Source organism: Lactuca serriola, chromosome 2, assembly GCF_051521515.1.
Source record: "Lactuca serriola cultivar US96UC23 chromosome 2, Lser_US96UC23_V15, whole genome shotgun sequence".
NCBI classification, from domain to species: domain Eukaryota; kingdom Viridiplantae; phylum Streptophyta; class Magnoliopsida; order Asterales; family Asteraceae; genus Lactuca; species Lactuca serriola.
Window position 1 is genome coordinate 114,204,701 of NC_136409.1, and position 23,537 is coordinate 114,228,237.

A 23,537-nucleotide genomic window follows, 5' to 3' on the forward strand; every position below is an offset into this window, starting at 1 on the left:
CCACTAACGTCTTCGTAAGGGCACAAAGTGTAATTTCATGGAATTGCATCAATTCACTTTTGCCTAAGTAACTAAGATTGGGAATTTGAAAAACATTTAGTTACTTTTGTACTTCATTATACTTATAAAGGAAGGTTTCGTCCTATCCTACCCGTTCGGCTAACGACCCTCCACTAGTCAAGAGTGCGGTGGGTAAGAGTGGATACCCATTCAATCGCCATTTTATAGGCAATTTTCTTAAACACCCCTTATAGACCAGTTTCGTAAATGAGGCCTACTAACGGTAAGACTGACTTTTAGTTATACATATATAATGTTAGACTTTTAATGTTATATATAGTATAGGGTGTATTTTATACTTTTAAAATACTAGGTGGTTTAATTTTACAAATTACACTTTTAATTTAATTAAATGTAAACCATAACATTATGGATTTATTAACTCTCTCTTAATTATACATTTAATCAATTTTAATAAAACCATAAGGGTGAAATTTGAACTTTTCAAAACTAGGGTTTTAGAATTTAACATTTTAAAATTAAACTTTTAATCTAAATTTAAATTCCAAAACTTGAGGGCAAGTTTTTGAAACTTTTCAAAACATTTAGGTTTCAATCTCACTTTAAAATTTTCGAAATTTAATACCATTTAAATTAAAATTTCAAATATTAAAACTCTTGATTTAATAATTATCTTGAATTAAACTATTAATTTAAATTATTAAATCATAAGGGATTATCTAAATCATAAAGGATAATTACCAATTAAACAATTAAGATATCCTAATCCCTTAAATATCTCTATAGATTTCGAAAATCATGGGATAGGATAATTCATAATCTTTAATTACCATATATAACCATTAAAGGATAATTACAAGATATGGGATAATCCAAATCCCTAAAAATTAGGATCTTATCTTGGGGAGGAGGCTAATCTCGAAAATCAAGGGTTGGATAACCCTAGAATTCGAAAAATTTGGTGGCTAAGGAAAGGGTTTAGGAAACCCTAACCAATTTCGAACATCAGGGTTCAAGAACCCTAGTTTCGAAAATTCAAAGCTTCCTAGGGTTTATTGGCCATAAACCCTAATTTTTTTAAGTTCATACATTTGTATCATGCTAATTGAAAACAAAACCAATGGCTCTGAAACCACTAATGGGATTTTGTATAAACAATCCTATGTGTGCATGCAACCCTAGAATTGGATCTATGTTTTCAATATTAGATACACAACATTATGAACACATAAAGAAACCCTAATACTAGCATATAAGTAATCATATTAACATAAGAATAGGTTTATAATATTACCTTGATTGTTATGTAGCAATAACAATCCCAAATCTCCTTGTATTGACTTTGGAAGGCTTAGAGTCACAAGTGTCACTCCTCTAATGGCTTACAAACACCAAGAGCAAATGGAGAAGGTATAAAGAGAGAGGAGAGAGGTTAGAATTCGTCCTTAGATGCTCTAGGGATCAAGTGCACGAATTCTAAGGCCTTAGGGGTCTTTATATAGGGTTAGGATTAGGGTTTTAGTCCTTATCCTTATCTAGTTGCTTGTCCACCAAGCAACCATAAGATAAGTCTTAGAAACCCTTATCCTAGTCGAATTCTAAGGCATTATCACCTTAAATTCATTCACCATATATTTAAGATAATCCTTACCTTATTTTGTAACTATCACATAATTACAATTCAGCCCCTCTAGTTTAATTAATTACACTTGATCACAAAATTAATTCTTAATTAATTATTGACCAATAATAATTAAACAAATATGATTTCTACTTTAATATATTATTCTTATAACATATTAATAAATCATATTATCCTCTCTCTATATATATTTCTCCAATAAAGTTGCTTCGGTGAAGGCAACCCAAAAGGACCATGCACCATCGAGTCAAGTACATACCAAAATAGTTATGGACTTAGACACTAATCCAACAAACTCACCTCATAGTAGTTGTTGTACTGTGCGGGAATCCTTCGACTGTTGCTGCTGCTGCTCCGGAAATCCTCCGGCTATAATTCCCACAAAACACTTAGTCAGAAACTGACATCTACTCTTAGGGTAAAATGAGCATTTTACCCCCCCTGACGAAGTCAAAGTCAAATCAACTTCTACTTGACCTGACTCGCCGAGTCCTTATCCTTCCATTAGACCTCATACCCGTCTCTACTCATCGAGTTAGGCGATGACTCGACGAGTTTTCCTTCTAAATGAACACCGACTGAATCCTCATCCGACTCGCCGAGTTGTATGAACAACTCGTCGAGTTCATCATCAACTGATACTCATGTCCTGCCCTTAACTCGCCGAGTTATATGAACAACTCGTCGAGTTACTCTACGTCCGATGAACACGATCTGTCCTCGACTCGCCGAGTTGATGAACAACTCGTCGAGTTCTATGAAGATTGCCTTGGACTCGCCGAGTCCGTTCATGCACTCGCCGAGTACCATGAATTTCCAGAACAATTTGCTTAGTTCAGAACGTTGGGTCACTCCCTGGGACTCCTTAAAACCTCTCGCCACTCATCTGGTCCTTTTGACCCTCACTGATATGGGATAGAACCCTTGGACTCGCCGAGTCCAGGAATGGACTCGCCGAGTCGGTCACATCCCCTCTTTAAAACTTCGATTTTTGATGTAAAACACTTGACCAAAAGATAGATCCAGACCCCTAAAATCGATCTAGCACGTAAAGTTACAAACTTTACGTGCATTCATGGGACTTTTGAGCTTAAAAGGCTCTAAAATGGTTCTATTGTTGCATGGAGCCTTCCTTGAGTGCAAAAGCAACCCAAATCTGGCTTGTGACTCCAATAATGACATGATGCAGAAGCTCAAATCCCCAGCCATGTTTGCAAACATGGGTTGCCACCAAAAATGGCTTATAAAAGCCCTAAATCCCCCAAAGAGGGATCTAACAAATGAATAACCAAGGTTCAGACTTTATACTTTCTGTAGACTGCAAACGGTGAACCAAACTCGAATCCTTCAGTATCCTCTTGGTCCTTCTATGCCCTTCCTTCTTCCTTGAGGTCAAAACTCACAAGAATCACTCAAAAGCCTTGGATTTCCTAAAAAATGGCTAGGGTTTGCTATGAGAAGTGTTTGGGAGCATAAAGGGGGAGTGGAGGCTACATAAGGTCGTTTAAATAGGGTGCAAGCCGCTGGATTAAGGTTTTTGTCCAGACAGCGGCTACTCGCCGAGTCTGGGACCTAACTCGCCGAGTCCGCAACTTAGACTCCGCGTCTCATCCCGCTTCTACTCGGCGAGTCAGTCCTTCGACTCGCCGAGCCCAAGGCTAAAAATGCAAAAATAAAATAAGATTTAATAACATAATACGTACCAAGAACCAGGTGCTACATGCATCATGATTATCTCCATATAATTCTGTTGAGGCTATTAACGTTACTCCACTATTTTGAAGTGTACTTTTTTTTTTATCTTGTTGATTAGTGTAGAATGTATAACCATTAATGACGTACCCTTGGTACGTTGCCACAACATGTTCGGGACCATTTGCTAGATGTACCAAAACTTGATCAACATTGTTCACGCTATAACTTGCTTTCGCTTTGTCTTTTAACCATTGTGAGAATGTTTTGTTATGTTCTGTACTCAACCATATTTTCCTCTTACCACTATTCAACATTTATATATATCTTTTGTGCTCGTTTATGTATGTAGCAATGATCGTCATATGTTGTAGGACTGTAAAATGTGCCAGATGCAAGTCTTATTTATTTGGAGTTACCCGTTTCAATCCAATTGTCCCATATCCTACAAGTCTACCCTCATGTCGAGATTTCGGTATGCCAATACTTGAACACCTTGTAAATAGTCAGTACAATATTCAATTACCTCATCTATAGCGTATCCTTCAACAATACTACCCTCTGGTCGAAATCTATTCCTTACATACCTTTTTAAGACACACACATATCTCTCAAATGGATACATGTATCGTAGGTATACCGGCCCACAATACTTTATCTCTCTAACAATATGAGATATTACATGAACCGTGATTTCAAAAAATGAAGGTGGGAAATACATCTTAAGTTGGCATAACGTCAAGATGATATCACTTTGCCATAAATCTAACACTTCGGGATCAATAACTTTTGAATGAATCATGTTGAAAAACAAACATAAAATTGTGATTGTGTGTCGAAGGCGATTTGGTAATATTCCACGAATTGCAATAGGAATCATGTGGGCCATCAAAACAAGACAATCATGAGACTTCATACCAAGAAGTTTTAGTTCACTCATTGACACTAACTTCTTAATGTTAGCAGAATAGCCGGATGGAACCTTCACACCATGCAAGCACTTGCAGAAATTTGTTTTCACAGCCTTTGACATGGTATAACAAGCTACTGGAAGATACGTGCGCTTTCCAGTATTCTTAATAGGAGCAAGCTCAGGTCGATTCCCCATTTCAACCATGTCATCTCGAACATTAACCCCATCTTTTGTTTTTCCCTTGATGTTTAACAATAAGGCTATCAAGCTTTCACAAACATTTTTTTTGATATGAATAATGTCAAGACAATGTTGAACCTGAAAGTGCTTCCAATATGGTAAATCCCAAAATATAGATCTTTTCTTCTAAATATTATTTTCTAGAGCATTTGTACCTTTACCTTTACCATTACGTTTATGTTTTCGTTTCCCTTTACCTTTGGTTTTTCCGAATGTAATGTTTATATTTTCAACATGGGAAAATACAATTTCTCCTTGTAACGGTGGCCTTGCTATCGTGCTCTCGGTTTTACCATTAAACATTTTTTTTCTTACGATACGGATGATTATTTGGAAGATATCTTCGATGATCCATGTATACATTTTTCTTGCAATTTTTCAACCATACTGATTGTTGTGTCGTCTTCACATACTGGACATGCCTTTGACCCCTTTGTATTGTATCCAGATAAATTCCCAGATGCTGGGAAATCACTTATGGTGCAATAAATCATGGCCCGAAGTTGGAAATTTTCCCTACTATATGCATCATACACTTCGACACCTGGACTCCACAACTTTTTCATGTCCTCGATTAATGGAGATAAATAAACATCAATGTCATTTCCCGATTGCTTTGGACCTTGAATTAGTAGTGACATCATGATGTATCTTCTTCTCAAACATAACCAAGGCGGAAGATTGTAGATGCAAAGAAGAACTGGCCATGTACTATGGTGGCTGCTCAAGCTTCCAAATGGATTAATGTCATCATAACTAAGTCCAAACCTAATATTTCTCATATCCTGACCAAATTCTTCAAACTTAGAATTGATATTTCTCCACTGAGGAGAATCTGCAACATGCCTTATTTTGTCTTCTATTGTACTGTAACATCCCCATTTTCACGGCCATAAAAGACCGATTTTGTTTATGCTTTATAAAAATATCAGAGTATCTCTTTTAATAAAAACGTTGCGGAATTTCTTCCCAGAAAAACATGATAATTTCATTATCAAAGCATTTCCAAAGAAAAGTATTTTTATTCATTTCAAAACATTTGGGATGTCATCGTCAATACAGAAACATAAGCATAAACAGAACTTACATTCATTTACACTAGTGATCTATATCTCCTTAATCTCTTAGTGTAATGTAACTTCACATCGTCACATGTGATACAAGTAAACTGAGTGGGTCGGGTTGGGAAACCTAGTGAGTACATAGGGTTTTCAACCCACAATAATATAATTATTATGTTTAATCATCAAACAATTAACTCAATTACCCATCCCCATTATCTTCTTTATTCCTAAGTACCTTCCCTAAGGATTTATCCTAAGGGTCGTCTCCTACATCATATTTTCCTCTCATCTCCTTACATCGCATTTCCTTATATGTTTGCTCCTAAGGACTCTCCCTAAGGATCATCACCTACATCACATAGACAATATTGATTCAGGGATTACTCCCTCAATACGTGCCCAACAAGGGTTAGGGTATCATCGCATGAATACGTAGTTACAACATCGCCTGAACTCGTAATTCATCACCTACAAGTTATGAGCCTGCTAGTTTTTCCACGGGGTTGTCTAGAATAGTCCGTGGTCGCCATCTATACTCTGGTAGATGACTACATCTCCAAATTGTCAGACAAGGTTATAGTATCTTTCATCCTACATCACCAATTCATCATCACCTATCTATCCTCACCTAATTATCATCACCTTCCTATCATCACCTGTCTCTCATCATTTCATTTCATCACACACCAACTATTTCGTCTACCCATGTTTTATCCCAACATATTTGTAGATATAAAATAAATATACAGTTTAAATCATTTAAAACATGTATAAAATCATTCCTATATCATAGACAACAAGTATTCAGATAATATGCACACATAGCACGTAATTTATATAAAATACTTCATATTTATGTGTAAGATGAAAAGGACCATGCACTCACCTGGGAACGTGGTGACTCGGCACTCGGACAGCACTTCGTTACTCTTAAAACAACTTCCTCGACAAAACCTAGTATCAATATCACTAGGGTTTAGTCTAACGTTTAACGAGACTAATAAATAGTCTAACTATTATTACTATTATATAAGCGTTAAACAATACTTATATAACCCATAATAATAGCCCAAATACTCCTTATAAGGTCCCAATAACATTACTATATTGAAACATAAGTTATACTAAAGATAGGGTAGGCATAGCTCACTTACAACGTGTTTTTCGCAAAACCGGGCTTCGCTGGAGTAGCGTTCCCGACACGAAAGGCTCTTCTTCTCAGAGCCGTCGGGCACTCCGGGGCTTCCGCCTCATGCTAGGGAGGATCCCTAGGCTTTTTGGGGGGTTTCGGGGCTAGAGAGAAGTTCTAGAGAGAGAGGGAAGTGAAGGGAGGTGTAAGAATGAATGGAGGGGGCATCTCTATTTATAGGAGGCTGGAGGGTCACTCACATCGTGAGTTTCTTGATGCTCACGTCGTGAGCCTACTTGGGCACCAAGGCAAAGCCTGGTGCTGACACGTGGCATCGCACACAGAGTGGAAATCAGCCGATTTTCAAAAATTCATAACTTTCGCATACAACCTCCGTTTTCGATGTTCTTTATATCCACGCGTAGGTAAAAATAATATCTACAACTTTGATTTAGACTCCGTCAACTAATTCTCGACCGATATCAAATTTAACAGTAGGAGGTGATTAGACTGTTAAATGACCGCGAAGAATTCATAACTCCTTCATACAGACTCCGTTTTCTTCTGTCTTTTTACCGTTGAGTTCCTATTAATGAGATCTTCAGCTCTCATTTAGGTCGCGTAAGCCAAAAACCACTCGAACTAAAATTCGAGTTTCAGGCTGTACACTGCTAAGCCGAAACTTCGAAAAATCATAACTTCCTCATACGAAGTCAGATTTGGGCGTTCTTTTAATGGATTTTCTCGGTTTAACATACTCTATAACTTTGGTTTAGATTACTAAGGCTACAAAGTCTTCTATCGTAAATTCACTTTTTACGCTTCCCGGTGTCGTGTCGGTTCTGTCGTAAAACTTCGATGGGCCATAACTTCTTCGTTATAACTCGGATTTCGGCGTTCTTTATATGTATGAAATCCTTGATTAATATTCTACAACTTGGTTAAGACTATTTGTTATAAATAATATTTTGCCTAAAAGTCATTTTCGACCCTATTCTCTCTAAATTGACTAGCCCGGATCTACGGGCATTACATGTACGCTCCTCAGCATGCCATCACATCAACTTTGCATCTTTAGCATTTGCAAATAACCATTTTAATCTTGGAATGATAGGCCAATACCATAAGACTTTAGCAAGCGGTCCACTCATTCTCATATTATTGTTTTCTTCTGTAGGATTTTTCCTTTTGTATCGTGATGTACCACATGTAATACAACTATGTAGATTGGCATATTCGTTTCGATACAACATACAATCATTTGGGCAAGCATGTATTCTTTTAATTTCCATTCCCATCAGACACATCAATTTTTTCGCTTGGTATGTGGACAGAGGTAGCTCGTTATCATCCGGAAGCATCTCATGAAAAATCTTTAGAAGACTTGTGAAGCTTGTATCACTCCAACCATTGTTTTCTTTTAAGTTAATCAATTTCAACACAACGGATAGTTTGGTAAATTTTGTACACCCAGTGTACAAAGGTTTTTCTGATTCATCAAATAATTGTTGAAATTTTTCATAATCATCTTCAGCAACATTGTCTTCACAATCATGTAACATTGTAGATAAGTTATCACAATTGTTATCATTTTATCATCAATATCATCATTATACTCTAAAGCAATTGCATTATGATCAACCAATATCTCACCATCTCGTGACCTACACGTATAATCTCTCATAAACCCATGAATTATCAAATGCTCTTCTATTTTGTCAGAATCAGTGTACATACAACAATTCTAACAATCTACACAAAGACACCATATGTAGCTTTCTCCTTTATTCACCCGATTCTCCTCTGCAACTTTAAGAAAACCACTCAAACATGCCAAATATTCATCACATGAACGTTTAATTCCATACATCCAATAACTACGATCCATCTGTCGTTACGCAAACTATATATTAGTAACATGCATGTAAGACAACTAATACATCCAAAGACATATGTAACATAGCTAATACAATATTCCTATTAAAAAAATAGGATCGAGTGTCTGTCAGTAATAAAAATATATTATTTCCACATTCAATAAGTTAGATTAATATTCTTGTAATGTTCAAACGGACAATAAGTCAAGTAGTATAACAAATTAGGTAATAAAATAAATTATTATTATCATTATCATTGGAGTTAATATGATGTTAAAAAAACATGATTAATCAATTAAAATGAATAAGATAATTAACCAACTTGTTTCTATTTATTATTTTGATTTAGTTTTAATAATAAAACATATTATTTACTCATATTTTTGGCATGTTAGACCTAATCATAATTCATAAAAGTTGATAGAGAGATAAAAATACCTTTAGAAAATAAAATGCATATAAATAAAAAAATACCCTTCAAAAATAGAATGCATATAAATAAAAAATAAAAAATTTAGCCGGAATGCTTTCTTTGTTTTCCCACCTAAAGTCTTCTCATCTACTAAATATCATTTATAATATTAGGCATATGAAACAAACACATATTTCTTCTTCATCTCTCCTCCCCAACTTCAAAACCTCCTATAGTAATCATCTCATGTGGGATTTTTCGCCAAACAGCGATTCCCTGTTACTCTATATAATTTGAACTGAACCTATTCATATTCACTACTTTTCCTCCTCAAACAAAACCAAAAGTGTGGGAAAGTTAGAGTGTGAGAGGGGATGCCGCCATTGCTGAAGAGCTCTTGACCTTGGGGCGAGAAATAGCAACTAAACCTCTCATAATCTCTCTTTATTTTTTGTTTCCTATCAGCTAATTTATGTTTTGTTGTATGTACATAGATGAAGCTTGCTTAGGGCAAAGGGGGCTGTGCCCCCCTCCCCCCCCCCCCCCCCCCTGAATTTTTTGTTAGAAATAGCCCTTCCATTTTAGCCTAAAAATATAAAATTTATGATGTGGCCCCCTGCTTTCCGATTTTTATGTATATTATACTTTCGCCCCCCCAAAATAAATGTCCAAGCTCCGTTACTGTGTATGTATGTGTGTAAAATCAGTATCCCAGTCGACCCGGACGAGTCAAAGATGATGCAAATTCAATGACTGAAGATGCACATGCAACTCTCTCCCCCTATTTTTTATTTTATAATTATTTGGCAGTGATATACAAGTAGTAATATAAGTATGTTGTTTTTGTGTTGCAGAAAATGGTAAAGCTAATAAAAGCAAACATTTGGATTACGAATAAGGTTGGGAATTATTTGGTCCAAAACCAAAAAACCTGAAAACCAAATCAAACCGAAATCGATTTCAGACCGAACCATATTCAAATACGGTTTTTGGTTTGGTTTGAGACCAAACCGAATTGTAAATTTGGTTTTTGGTTCGAGTTTTGGTCTCATGAAGTTTAAACCAAACCGAACCGAAAAACCGAATTTCATAAGTCAATTAATTAAAAAAATATATTTTATATTTTATATTAAATAAAAGTATTAACTATAAAGTAAAAATCATTTTAACCTATTTACTCTTTGGATCATTTTGTATGAAACTTTAGATCTTTCTGTTTTCAACTTTAGTTTTCTATGTTAAAAACATTTTAGTTTATGTTTGAAATTTTTTTAAGTTAATATTTGGTTTCCTCGGCTTTCAAACCGAACCAAACCGAATTAGAATTCGGTTTTCGGTTTGGTCTAGAGAATTTGAATTCGATTTGGTTCGATTTTCGAATTGGACTACAAAAAATTTCAAACAGAAGAAACCGATTCGAGGAAACCGAAAAACCAAAAAACCGAATCGATTCCCACCCCTAATTACGAATACATACCTAGACTTAAAAAAAATAGTAATTGTATCGTAGTTTACACTTTCCCACCAGTCATGATGTGAGGTCTCAGTTTTTTTGCATACATAAACAAATTTTTATTTTTGTGTCCAAATATAAGTAAACACTAAACTTATGTTATCATATAATTGAATGGAGTTGCAAAGAACTGGAATCAACTATAAGTATGCATTTAACTAGGATTAGAGATACTTACAAATCAACTTCTATCTTTTTTTCACTTGATTTTCTGCATATGCTAATTAATGAACGAATACAACTCTGTTCATGTGGCGTCTCTGCTTTTTACGTGTGTGTGTGTGTGTGTGTAAATGGAAGAATAAATAGCAACTGATTAGATAATCATATGAATCAGTAATAGTTATCTTTCAAATTTGTTTTTTTTATCAATATCTATAACTTTAAAATTTAAAGTTTATTCATGAATCATGATCGGTTAATCTTTTGAGTGTATCTTATCTATTTTTTTTGTAGAGTGCATAAATTTAAAAAGTGATAAGGACATGATTAAATAAAGAGCAAACATAGGTCTCATATGTCCAAAAAAACCATTTTTTTTGTTTAGTACCCGACATAGAGAGCACATAAAGATGTTAATGAAAAAACTTGATTTTGACACATCGATGGTAATTTTCTTACACTATTGAATGTAACACCTACAAGTAAAACAATAACTACTTGATTTCTTTGTTTTCTTTATACTAAAGCAATCTTAAGTTGTTAATTTGTTCTACCTAAAATGGGTCTGATGTGGATGTTGATGTTGTAAGCTAGTTAGAACATCCAGAAGCCATCAGGTTATTCTATTCTCTTTTGTGTAATTTGTCATTCACTTTATTAAAGTTAATTTTTTACTATAAATTTCTGAAATCTGACCTATTTTTTATTTCTGTGCTTCCGTAAATCCGTATATGTGAATTTTGGTATTATTTGAATTTTTATCATGAAATTGAAAGATATGCAAATAATTTTGTTAGCATCATAGCTTTTTATTTGAGTAAATTACACGAATGGTCCCTATGGTTTGGGATAATTTACGCGCTTGGTCCCTAACTTATTTTTTTAACTCGGAAGGTCCCTACTATTTGTTTTTGTTACGCGCTTGGTCCCTACTGTTTGTTTTTGTTATGCACTTGGTCCCTGTATTATCTAAAAATACCATTATTTAAATAGGCAAAAATGGTAGGGTAGGTAAGGTAAGATGAGAGGGATGGGGTTGAGGGTGTGTTTGTTTAAATAAATTAAAAAATCAATGGAAAAATAGTCTTTTTAGGTAAGACAGGGACCAAGTGCGTAACAAAAACAAACAGTAGGGACCTTCCGAATTAAAAAAATAAGTTGGGGACCAAACGCGTAAATTACCCTAAACCATAAGGACCATTCGTGTAATTTACTCTTTTTTATTTTGATTAAATGTTGCTAAATGTGTATATTTTACAGGGTATTGTTGCATATTACTTGCTATTGGACTATAGATTTCGTAACAATTATCTTTGAGCCGAGTTTCAAAATCCTATTGAGGGGTACAAACATGTAAATTCAAATGAGACTTTTGTTTCAATTTAGCACATCATATACATTATCATGAAGGAACAAATATGAGAAGCCAAGCTGAAGGAAATGGGCTTTTGGGCTTCACGTTATTTTTTCCATTTTCTTAATTGTTTTTTTAATGTATATTTATTTCCTTTTTCTTTTGTAGTAATGGGTCAAATTTCAATTTTGACAAACCACATCGATGTTTTTCCTAAAACCAAGCCGAAACTTTGCAATGGTCTAAGTCGTTCACAACTTCTGACTTTGTTCATCTTTTATGTAAGTTTTCAAAAATTAAACATTAACCAACTTGAATGTGAGAATCTGGGGCTGAACACAGACCTCAACGATTAAAAAAAAAAGAAATTTGAATTAAACATATGATTAAATTAACAACATACACTAGAAGTCTACAATAAGAGTAGAGATACATACTCAGACTTAATGAAGAAGAATACGTCTGATGTATCATACGATTTTCATCTCTTCATGCAAGATTTATTGATTCTCTGCACATAATTTCACTTGGTTTTCTGTGCATGCTAATTGATGAATAAATACAACTTTTTTCATATGGTCTCTGTTTTTTTGTGTGCTTGAACGGAAGAAAAAACACCAATTAAATAGATAATCATTGGAATTAGTGGTAATTATCTTTCAATCCATGTTTTTATCAATATCTTTTTAGCTTTAAAATTTAAAGTTTTATTCATGATCAGTCAAGTATTTGAGTAATGGATATCTTATTTTTTTATTTTTTTTATTTTTTTCACAGTGAATGATTTTCAACGTGATAAGGAAGAAAATATAGTTGTATTTATTTATTTATTTACTCAAATGTGCATACATCATCTATCTGGTGTTCTTTGGAGCTACTGGCATACTTTCTTGATCTTCTATGGTTCTATTTGTGCTCCTTGTTAATTTCTTTCTAAATGTTGGTGGGTTTTTTTTTGGTTTACTGACCATTTTGCCCCTGCTTGACTTTTTTCAGTGTGGTGCTTGTTGACTAAAGTTTTCAGCCTCTATTCATCCATTTGCTTATGTTCTCGTCTGTTATGCTCTCTAGGTTGCTGGCGGGATACATCTTTGCTATTTGGACCTTTTTACCCTTATGGGGTGTTTTCTAATTGCTTTTAATTCTCTGTTTGTTTAGCTTAGCTTTTGTTTCTGTGGCTCTTCTTGTTGCTTAATATTGTACTTTGTTCCAACTTCCTTCTTGTGTGTTGCTTAATAAAGTCATAGTTGTTTAAAACAAAAACAAGTCATTAAGCCACATTTGCATTTTCTAAATGAAGTACAAACATCAGGTTGTTGAAAACGGGTCATATGGCTTTCTAGTATGACTTGTTTTGAAAGTTTGTATAAGACACATGGTGTGTACAAGTCTAATATATATGAAAAAGGAGTACTAAATGTGCAAAAACTTGACGAAAAAAAGTTTGAATATAAAGTTGTTCTCCAGGGAAAGAGAATAAGGCTCGGTTTTATTTTAAGAAACAGGTCATATAATTATAAGGTTATAAGACACGGTTCAATGAATAAAAAAACCGGCTTATTTAATTTTAGTATATGTCCCGGTTCTTAATTTAAATCGGGTCATATTACAATCTCTCTTATAGAACCTGTTTTTTTCATAATATATCCCGGTTTTTACAAAAACCGGGTCCTAATTGAGGACTCTTATTACGCTTTTTGTAGTAGTGGTAGTGTTTGATTTTAAATAGGTCTTACTTAAAAAAAAAAACCCAATAGTTTTGTCGTCAAAAAGTAAACAGCCAACAACAACCTGATAACATTTCTCTCACTTCTCGCTAAGTCCATAACGACCCATAGTTAGCGACTCAACTAGCGAGTATTAAAGGAATGGTTTAATATTACTTGGTGACTTTTTGTCGAGAGGGGTGGCGAGGCTACTTCCTCTAGCCTTATAGAAAACCCCTGGAGAGATTACATGCACCTTGAGTAAAAAGTTGTCATAATAGATGTTTCTACTTTCATTTGACTGTTTCATAGTTGACCCACACTTTTTTTTGCGTTCATTTTTGTTTATTAATATTAATTTTTTTAAATATACTAATACCTTATGTGATTATGTAAAAAAATTGACAGAAAAAATGTTAAAAATAATGAACTTAGGATCCGCAAAGCACCCTCTGCGGACCCATTAAAGGCTCTGCGGATCCTCTACAGCTATACGGAATCTTTGCTTTTTAATTTTTTTATTTTTTGTTTTTTTTTTTGTTTTTTTTGCGTTCATTTTCGTTTGTTAATATTAATTTTCTTTAAATACACTAATACCTTATGTGATTATGTAAAAAAAATTGACAAAAAAGGTTAACAATAATGAACTTAGGATCTGCAAAGCACCCTCTACGGATCCATTAAAGGCTTTGCGGATTCTCTACAACTTTACGAAATCTTTGTTTTTTAATTTTATTAATTTTTTTTCGTTTTTCGTTTTTTTTGTGTTCATTTTCGTTTATTAATATTAATTTTTTTAAATACACTAATACCTTATGTGATTATGTAAAAAAAATTGACAAAAAAAGGTTAAAAATAATGAACTTAGAATCCGCAGAGCACCCTCTGCGGATCCATTAAAGGCTCTGCAGATCCTCTACAACTCTACAGAATCTTTGTTTTTTGATTTTTTTTTTGCATTCATTTTCTTTTATTAGTATTAATTTTTTAAAAACACTAATACCTTGTGTAATTATGTAAAAAAAATTGACAAAAAAAGTTAAAAAATAATGAACTTAGGATCCGCAAAGTACCCTCTGCGGATCCATTAAAGGCTCTGCGGATCCTCTACAGCCCTGCGGATCCGCAGAAAGACCCACATAACCAATGGCAGGGTTGCACCGATTACCAATGACAGCAAGAAAATGACAACAAGAGTCAGATAACCAATGGTTGCAAGCGACAGTAAATCTAGGGACACAAGCAATAGATAACTCATGGACAGAATACGAAAACAGATCAAAGTTTTCGTGGTTTGATTTGAATGAATGAAGTTTATTTCAAAGTAGTTTATTATGAAAGTTGTATGTTTATGTTTTCTAAAGTATGTTTTGTAACCTATAAAAAAACATGCAATATTTGTATAATTTTAATTAGGTTATTTATATGCACCGGTTATAAACGTATTATATAAAACATTTCATTATTTTTAACCTTTTTTTGTCAAAATTTTTACTTAATAATCACATATGGTATTAGTTTATTTTAAAAAAAATAATATTAATAAACAAAAAAAAAACAAAAACAAAACAAAAAACGAAAAAAAAAAATTAAAAAACCCACATTCTGTAGAGCTGTAGAGAGATCCGCAGAGGGTGCTCTTCGGATCCTTTGGTCATTTTCCGAAATCCGTTTTCTCTTGTTTATTTTCTTCAAACCAACCCTCTTTTTTGATCATTTCTCGAATTTACTCTTTTGGTGTTTACATATTACAACATGTGCATGGATATGAATAAAATAATCAATCAAAAATAGGACAGAAATATTACAACCAGATAAACAGACGATTTAATGTTTGATGTAATATTTAATTAAATTAGTAAAAAGTAGTATTTATAAGTAAAAATATAAAATTGAAAAAGAAAAATCTTTTACTTGATAAATAGACGATTCAATTTTTGATTATAACATAGTGTAACAAAGTAATTGAATCCAACCAAATCGTGAAATACACGGAACCGATTCCAAAAGTACTCGAATTCAAATTTGTTTGAGTTGCACCGAACTTGAGCTCGAGCAACTTAACTATATTATCGAGTTGAGCTTGGGTAGTGGATTACTCGGTTTCGTGAAGCTCGCGAGCTAATTCAAGCTTAGACATATTTACAATGTTACCCATTATTTTATTCAATTTACATTATCCGAGCCGAGTCGAATCTAGCTCACAAGCTTAATCCTATTACTATTACAATGTTTATCTAATTTTATTTTTATAACTAATCGAATCAAGTCAATCCAAGCTCAAAAGTGTCGTTTACTTTATCGAGCTCGAACCTGAGTTTGAAAGTAAGGCTTGAGTCGAGTTTCGAGCTTAAGTTTTTGGGAAAATGACTTACGAGCTCAACGAAATTTCCAAACCGTTCAAAAAACCTCAATTATGTTTTGTTTGTTTAAAAAAAAAACTCAACGAACTTAACTTTTTGTCTAAAAGAACCCAATTAAGCTACATTTTTGTTCAATTCTATGGAAGTCAAAGAAGAGAATTATACAACATGGCTTATTACGATATCGGGAAAATGACTTCTTAGACGAACGAGGTTTCCAAACTGTTCAAAAAACCCCAATCATATTTTGTCTGTTCAAAAAAACCTAATGAACTTAATCTTTTGAACAGACAAAATAAGATTATGGCTTTTTAAACGGTTTGAAAAGTCCGTTGGACTTTTTTAGACAAAATGTTAAGTTCGTTGAGTTTTATTGAAAAAACAAAACATGATTGATGTTTTTTGAACGGTTTGAAAACTTCGTTGGACCTGTATGTCATTTTCCTCAGGTTTTTTGGTCGATTACAATTTTGAGTTTGGCAATAGTCAAATCGACTCGGTTCGATTACACACTTAGATACAACTATTAATTTTTTTTTTTTAAATTACCCTTTTATAATTAATATCAATACCAATATTACACAATATTGGTCTCATTTTGAACGACCAACATGGTTAAAGTTATTTTATATTTTGTTACATAATTTTATTTATTTAATCAAATATAATAAAAATACCTAAGGTAAAAAATAATAATAATAATTTAAAAAAAAAAAAAAAAGGAAAAGTAAAAGTAAAGAAAGGAGAAACGTGTAAGAATTGATATTAAATGAGGAGACATTAATGTAAATAATAATTGAACTGCTGTGCAGTGATAGCCTGATGGGTGGTCACCATTCCATATCAGAGCATCCTAAGAGGGTCTCCTGTTCACTTGATGACTGGTCGCTACTAAGCACTTCTAGTAAACTGTTCTAACTTATAATGAGCTACTAAGCGAACTCGGTTCTCTATATGTTCACAGAAAGACTACTACACTATAACCATACTTAATCACCAATATAAAAAACAATGTCTTCTTCAGAGGTAGACCTAGAAAAATGTCGAATTCCACTAGCGGAGATCACTCGGGCCACAAAAAATTTCAGTTTAGACACTCTGGTCGGAGATGGTGGATTTGGTATGGTCTACAGAGGCCAACTCTCTAACCACTGGAAAAAACAGCTAGTAGCCATCAAACGCCTTGATCCTAATGGTTATCAAGGAACCAAGGAGTTCCATAATGAAGTCAAGTTGGTTTCAGGATTCAACCATCCAAACATCATCCCTTTCGTTGGCTACTGTGATGATGAAGATGAGAAAATTATAGTTTACAAGTATGCTACTAATAGATGTCTTGATTATCACCTCCGAGACCCAGATAAGAGGCGTTGCCTAACATGGGAACAACGCCTGAAAATATGCTTAGGGGCAGCATACGGACTAAAGTACCTTCACTCGGATGTTGGGGACGACAGCAGAGTAATTCATAGAGATTTGAAGAGCGCAAATATTTTGTTAGATGATAATCTGGAAGCCAAAATATGTGATTTTGGTTTGTCAAGACGAAGTCCAAGAAATCAGCAAGATACCCGTGTCTGTACAAAGCCTTCTGGTACAAGGTTTTACATGGATCCGGTTTACAACGAAAGAGGTAGGCTCTCTAAAGAGTCCGATATATACTCATTTGGAGTGGTAATGTTCGAGATATCGAGTGGGATGATGGCTTATAATGCAAGGCACTTTGAAGATAAGGAACTATATCTGATCGACCTCGTCCGAAGCTACTATGACGACCATAAACTCGTTGATGGACTTGACAAGTTAATAGATCCCACTATCAAAGATCTGATTCATATGAGATCTTTTGATAAATTTAATGAAATTGCACATGAGTGCATTAACTTTGATTTTAGAAAACGGCCGACGGTTGATAGGATCATCAAGACTATTGACGAAACATTGAATATTCAAGTAAGTCTTTTGGTTCCATATTTTTAAGGAAACATATTTTCATAGCAAGAATGAAAACTTTAATGCTTATAATATACGACAAATTATTCCATTTTTGTATTTATAATCTTTTTTTTTTTTATGACAATACATTCTCGAAACCAAAACCTCTTATCTTTCCTCCATAAACAACATTATATTCAGGTAAATTCAATTTCCATTTTTTTATAAACATCTGAGAGAGGCTCCAGCCTGGATCCATGAATAAGTACGAACAGTGAACCCAAAAAGTTGATACCTACCCAAAGATTACTAAATAAAGCAAAAGACTATAAACTTAGGAAAAACCTTAACAAAAACTACTATAATTATCATTTTTTTCAAGAAAATAAATGTCAATCGTGAGGTAGTTGAGAAGGATGTCTATGCGATTTTCTCAATTTTAAACATTCATGGGAACCAATATTCTTTTTATTGTTTTCCACTGCAGCTTAATGGATTCGACTCCGCGGCATATTCTGAGGCCTTTTGGAAAGGGCTCCTGCCACCGGATTACCAAGAAATTATTGAAAGGGCGGTTTCTCCGCTGGGTTTTGCCTCTAAAAAGGAACTCTACTTCTGCCTATCGGACTCACATATCCTCCTTGATCGAGGCTACCTGGTAAATCTATCATCCTTGTGATACCATGTTTCCTACATCCTTGTTAAATACGTCTATATAACCATTGGAAAATTCTAAATCGAATGTTTTCTTGGATATAATTGTTAAATAATGGTTCTACTAACTAAGATTTGGTCTCACATAATCCCATAAACAGAGCTTCCAGCTAGATATGGAGAGCGGGAAAAAGTCCTATATGTTAGGCGCAAAGGAGCTCTTAATTGATTGGCAAGATGAACCTCGGTATTGGGAATGGGGACATACACTTAAATCAAGGTCTCTTTTGTCCCTTTTAAGATCATTTCTATACAATAACAAACACATATTAACCTTAACAAGCTAAACTATATATATATATATATATATATATATATATATATATATATATATATATATATATATATATATATATTGTGTAGGTTTTCGGAGGTTTGTATACTTAAAAGTGTATGCTGGCTTAGCATTCGTGGCAAAATAGCATCTCTAATGTTGTCACCATACACTACATATGTAGCATATCTTGTCTTTCGAACTACTAGCAATTCTGAAGGACTTTCTGTGCCGGCTAAAACAATGGTGAGGTTTGGTGGGATAAAAATGGAGACCGAAAATGTGTATCTCCAAAAACCAGAGGCTAGTGAAAAATGGCAAGAAAATGATGTGTTTCCTCATAGGAGAAAGGATGGGTGGATGGAGATCAAGTTGGGAGAATTTGAGTACAATGAAGGAGATATTGGTGAAATTGAGATGGCGTTTGAGGAGGTTAAGCGTTTAAACTGGAAGCATGGTCTTATCGTGGAGGGCATTGAGCTTCGGCCTAAAACTACAGATCAATATTCACCATCTGTAAAACATACATATACACACAAGCAAAGGGAGAGAAAGATGATCAACAAATCAACCAGTCTCCCAAGTCTCCCAGTGTTGCCAAAAGGTTATCTGTCGAGCGTACTATCACTAACTTCTGCACGGAAAGTATTACGGAAATGTACAACAACAATAAAAATAAGAAATTGATGCGACATGTGTTTAATACACTGTTCTTAAATCAAATTTGACTGCAATTAGAAGTTTGTTTTTCAGGATACAACAACTAAAAGCAGTACTTCTTGACCGCCCGAACTTAGCAAACCCGGAATTATACCTTATATGCCCTTTTTAAACATCAAAATATCATATTTACCCAACTTACTTTCTAAATATCATATTTACCCTTCATAAAATTTCTAAATATTATATTTACTCTTCATAAATTTTCAAAATATCATATATGTCCTTTTTAAACATCAAAATATCATATATGTCCTTCTTAAATATTAAAATATCATATATACCATTTTTAAACATCAAAATATCAATGGTAATATTTAAAACACCCCCCATCTACAACATAATAATAATCAACAACAACAAAAACTAAACAATCAAAATATACATTCCATAGAAAGGGTTGAAGATGAATCTTTTTGTCTGTCAAGAAACCGACATTCCAACAATTTATAAGTTCACATTCCATTATCATAGACGTAAAGATAATATGGTTAAATTTTTAATTATTATAATAATTCCAAGGTATAAAAGATGATTGTAAAATATTATAAAAAAGAATTTGGACAAATATGATATTTTGAAGATTTATAAAAGTTAAATATGATATTGAGTAATTAAGCTGGATAAATATGATATTTTGAAGTTTAAGAGGGGTTATATATGAAATTCTCCCAAAAATAAAAATAAATAAATAAAAGATGAGATGTTTCTTTTGTATTGTGTCTATCTCAATCTATAGACAACAATATGTATACGAAGACACAACTATAACCGACATTTTGTAATAAATTTAGTGACGGACAAAATTGATGGATTTCATTAGGGAAATGATTGGTACACGACAACTTTTTACCATACACAACAATTTATGAATTACAGAGTTGTATAGTACAACATTTTAAAACATCAGTTGTTGTATATGAAAAAAAAATTATTGTTTACAAATCATCTCCCATTTCATTAACCATGAAATCAACAATATGTGATTAATATTGTGTTTAATGCAAATTTTGTAACCGATAATTTTTCAGTTATAAAAAAATATATATATTTGCTAAAAAGCCCATATACTTTTCTAGTCGACCAGTAGCGGTTATATGTGGTGGTAGTTATAGTTATACCTACAGGAGGCATGTTCGTGTTCGTACATAAATTTAGTGAACTCAGTCAATTTTTCATTGCACTAATTTCCACTTCAATGATATATATATATATATATATATATATATATATATATATATATATATATATATATATATATATATATATATATATATATATATATATGATTCCATAAGTCTAACAAGGCTTAAAAGTCTTTCTACTTATAAATATACTTCCTTTTCCTTCTCCTAACAACCCACTTAACCACTTTCCGTTATTCATCCAACTACCTAGTTCTAATAATTATTTCATCATTCTTTCTAAGTCCTTTTTGGATGTGTGATATACTATTGTATCATGGAGGAGAACAAAATATATAACTATTTAACCATTTAAATAATGTTTAGGGTTTGAAATTTTATTGTGTGGTTTTATATACTAAATATTTATATAAGTTTTAAATATATAAAACTGGTTTATTCTCAACCGGACTAAAACACACAGTAAGCAGTGTACCTAATCGTATAACAGTATATATGTGATAAAACCAGGTATCGAACACTAGGGGAACAAGTATGATTTTATTTAGACAGCAAAGCAATTAATTAAACTAGAAACAGGAAAGTAAAAAGGGGGTTTTGTATAAAATAAATTAAACTTGAATTATCAACTAAACAAAAGCAAGCAAAAGCAATGAACGTGATTTAAACTGTAGATTTAAAGTACTTCCATTTAGATTATGAATCCCCTTATTTACCTATGGACACAATAAGAAGTACCTAATTGTGTAACAGTATATATATGTGGTAAAACCATGTATCGAACATTAGGAGAACAAGTATGATTTTATTTAGATAACAAAGCAATTAATTAAACTAGCAACATGAAAGTAAAAAAGGAGGTTTTTTTTAAATAAATAAAACTTGAATTATCAACTAAACAAAAGCAATCAAAAGCAAATAACGTGATTTATGATTTAAATAGTAGTTTTAAAGTATTTCCATTTAGATTCTGAATCCCCTTAATTACCTATAGTTGATTTTTTTTTTTATAAGTACAATGGATTTGACAAGTTAATTACGAATGCTTTTAATGATTGGTTATAGAGAAAATGACAAATTCCATTTAGATTATGAATCCCCTTATTTACCTATGGACACAATAAGAAGTACCTAATTGTGTAGCAGTATATATATGTGGTAAAACCATGTATCGAACATTAGGAGAACAAGTATGATTTTATTTAGATAACAAAACAATTAATTAAACTAGAAACATGAAAGTAAAAAAGGAGGTTTTTTTTAAATAAATAAAACTTGAATTATCAACTAAACAAAAGCAATCAAAAGCAAATAACGTGATTTATGATTTAAATAGTAGTTTTAAAGTACTTCCATTTAGATTCTGAATCCCCTTAATTACCTATAGTTGATTTTTTTTTATAAGTGCAATGGATTTGACAAGTTAATTACGAATGCTTTTAATGATTGGTTATAGAAAAAATGACAAAAATAGTCATTTATACTAATTACATTACAAAAATAGCCAAAAAAAATCGAAATTGCAAAAATAGCCCTCAATTTCGCAGATGGTATAGCCCAAATTGCAGATGGACTTTTCCATCTGCAAATGTACAAGCAGCTAAAGCACAACTGTGCTTAGCTGCTTGTACATCCGCATATGGAAAAGTCCATTTGCGATTTGGCTTTTCCATCTATGATTTTATCCCGAAAATCCTATATAAGCCTTTTTTTTCTTCATTTTTCACTCTTTATCACAGAAAAACTCTCTCTCGGGGCGATTTTGGCGGTTTTTTGAAGAACGTGGAGGATTATTTCAACAATCTCGCAAATATGGTTAGATTTTAACTCTTTAAATGTTTTAACTATTTTTTATTTTATTATTTATTGTATTAGTTAGTGTAAAAAATAGAAATTATAATGTTTGTGAAAGGGTAATTTAGTTGTATTTGATAGTTTTAATATTTGTTATTAGTATATTTGAAGTTTAAATGTTATTTTGTTAGTGGTTGTTTGAATGTACAAGTAGAGACTGCATAGAGTGTGCATCGGGTGGTTGTACATTTAGTAAAATGGTTAGAATATGCTAATTTTTTAAGTTATTAGTTAAATAAATTGTTAGAATAATATTTACAATTTGTTATTTTTCGTTCGCTTAGTTGTTGTATAAGTTGAAAATTTGTATATTTTTATCGTGTAATTGTTTCTATTAATTGAAAAATAGTTAAATTACAGTATGTGCACAATAGTCGTTTGTATATATATTTGTCGTATAAGTAGAAAATTTGTATATATTTGTTTTAGAAGTATAAAAAAAATTTATACTATTGTTAGAAATTGTTTGTATTTGTCGTATAAATTGAAAATTTGTATATATTTGTCGTATAACTTGCAAAATTGTTAATTTGGTTGTCGTTTTATTTGAAAAAATGTATATATTTGTCGTATAACTTGCAAAAATTGTTTGCAAAATTGTTAGAAAATTATTTTATATAATTAGAAAGTTTTAAATTGTTTATATATTTGTCGTTTAAGTTGAAAAATCGTTTAACAAAATGTTATTTGCTTATTTGTGTATGTTATTGTTTTTTATCGTAAATATATTTGTCGTATAACTTGGAAAATTGTTTATGTATTTGTGGTTTAAGTTGAAAAATTGTTATACTATGTATATATTATTGT

At 32.6% G+C, this 23,537-nt stretch overlaps 1 protein-coding gene across 1 annotated transcript; it reads left to right on the plus strand.

Moving 5' to 3' along the window:
* Positions 1-16,990: 16,990 nt before the first annotated feature.
* On the plus strand, positions 16,991-19,751 carry LOC145086646 (putative receptor-like protein kinase At5g59700). Its single transcript, XM_079024466.1, has 4 exons — positions 16,991-18,041; positions 18,511-18,681; positions 18,839-18,957; positions 19,101-19,751. Exons 1-4 carry the CDS (start codon positions 17,100-17,102, stop codon positions 19,696-19,698), a joined length of 1,830 nt encoding a protein of 609 aa, XP_078880592.1. The 5' UTR covers positions 16,991-17,099; the 3' UTR covers positions 19,699-19,751.
* Positions 19,752-23,537: the final 3,786 nt, after the last annotated feature.

Excerpts from the sequence above, each read along its gene's own strand:
- LOC145086646 (XM_079024466.1), top strand. The coding sequence starts at position 17,100 with ATGTCTTCTTCAGAGGTAGACCTAGAAAAATGTCGAATTCCACTAGCG. Across the intron at positions 18,042-18,510 it reads ACGAAACATTGAATATTCAA|CTTAATGGATTCGACTCCGC; the intron begins GTAAGTCTTTTG and ends TTTCCACTGCAG. Across the intron at positions 18,958-19,100 it reads GGACATACACTTAAATCAAG|GTTTTCGGAGGTTTGTATAC; the intron begins GTCTCTTTTGTC and ends TATATTGTGTAG.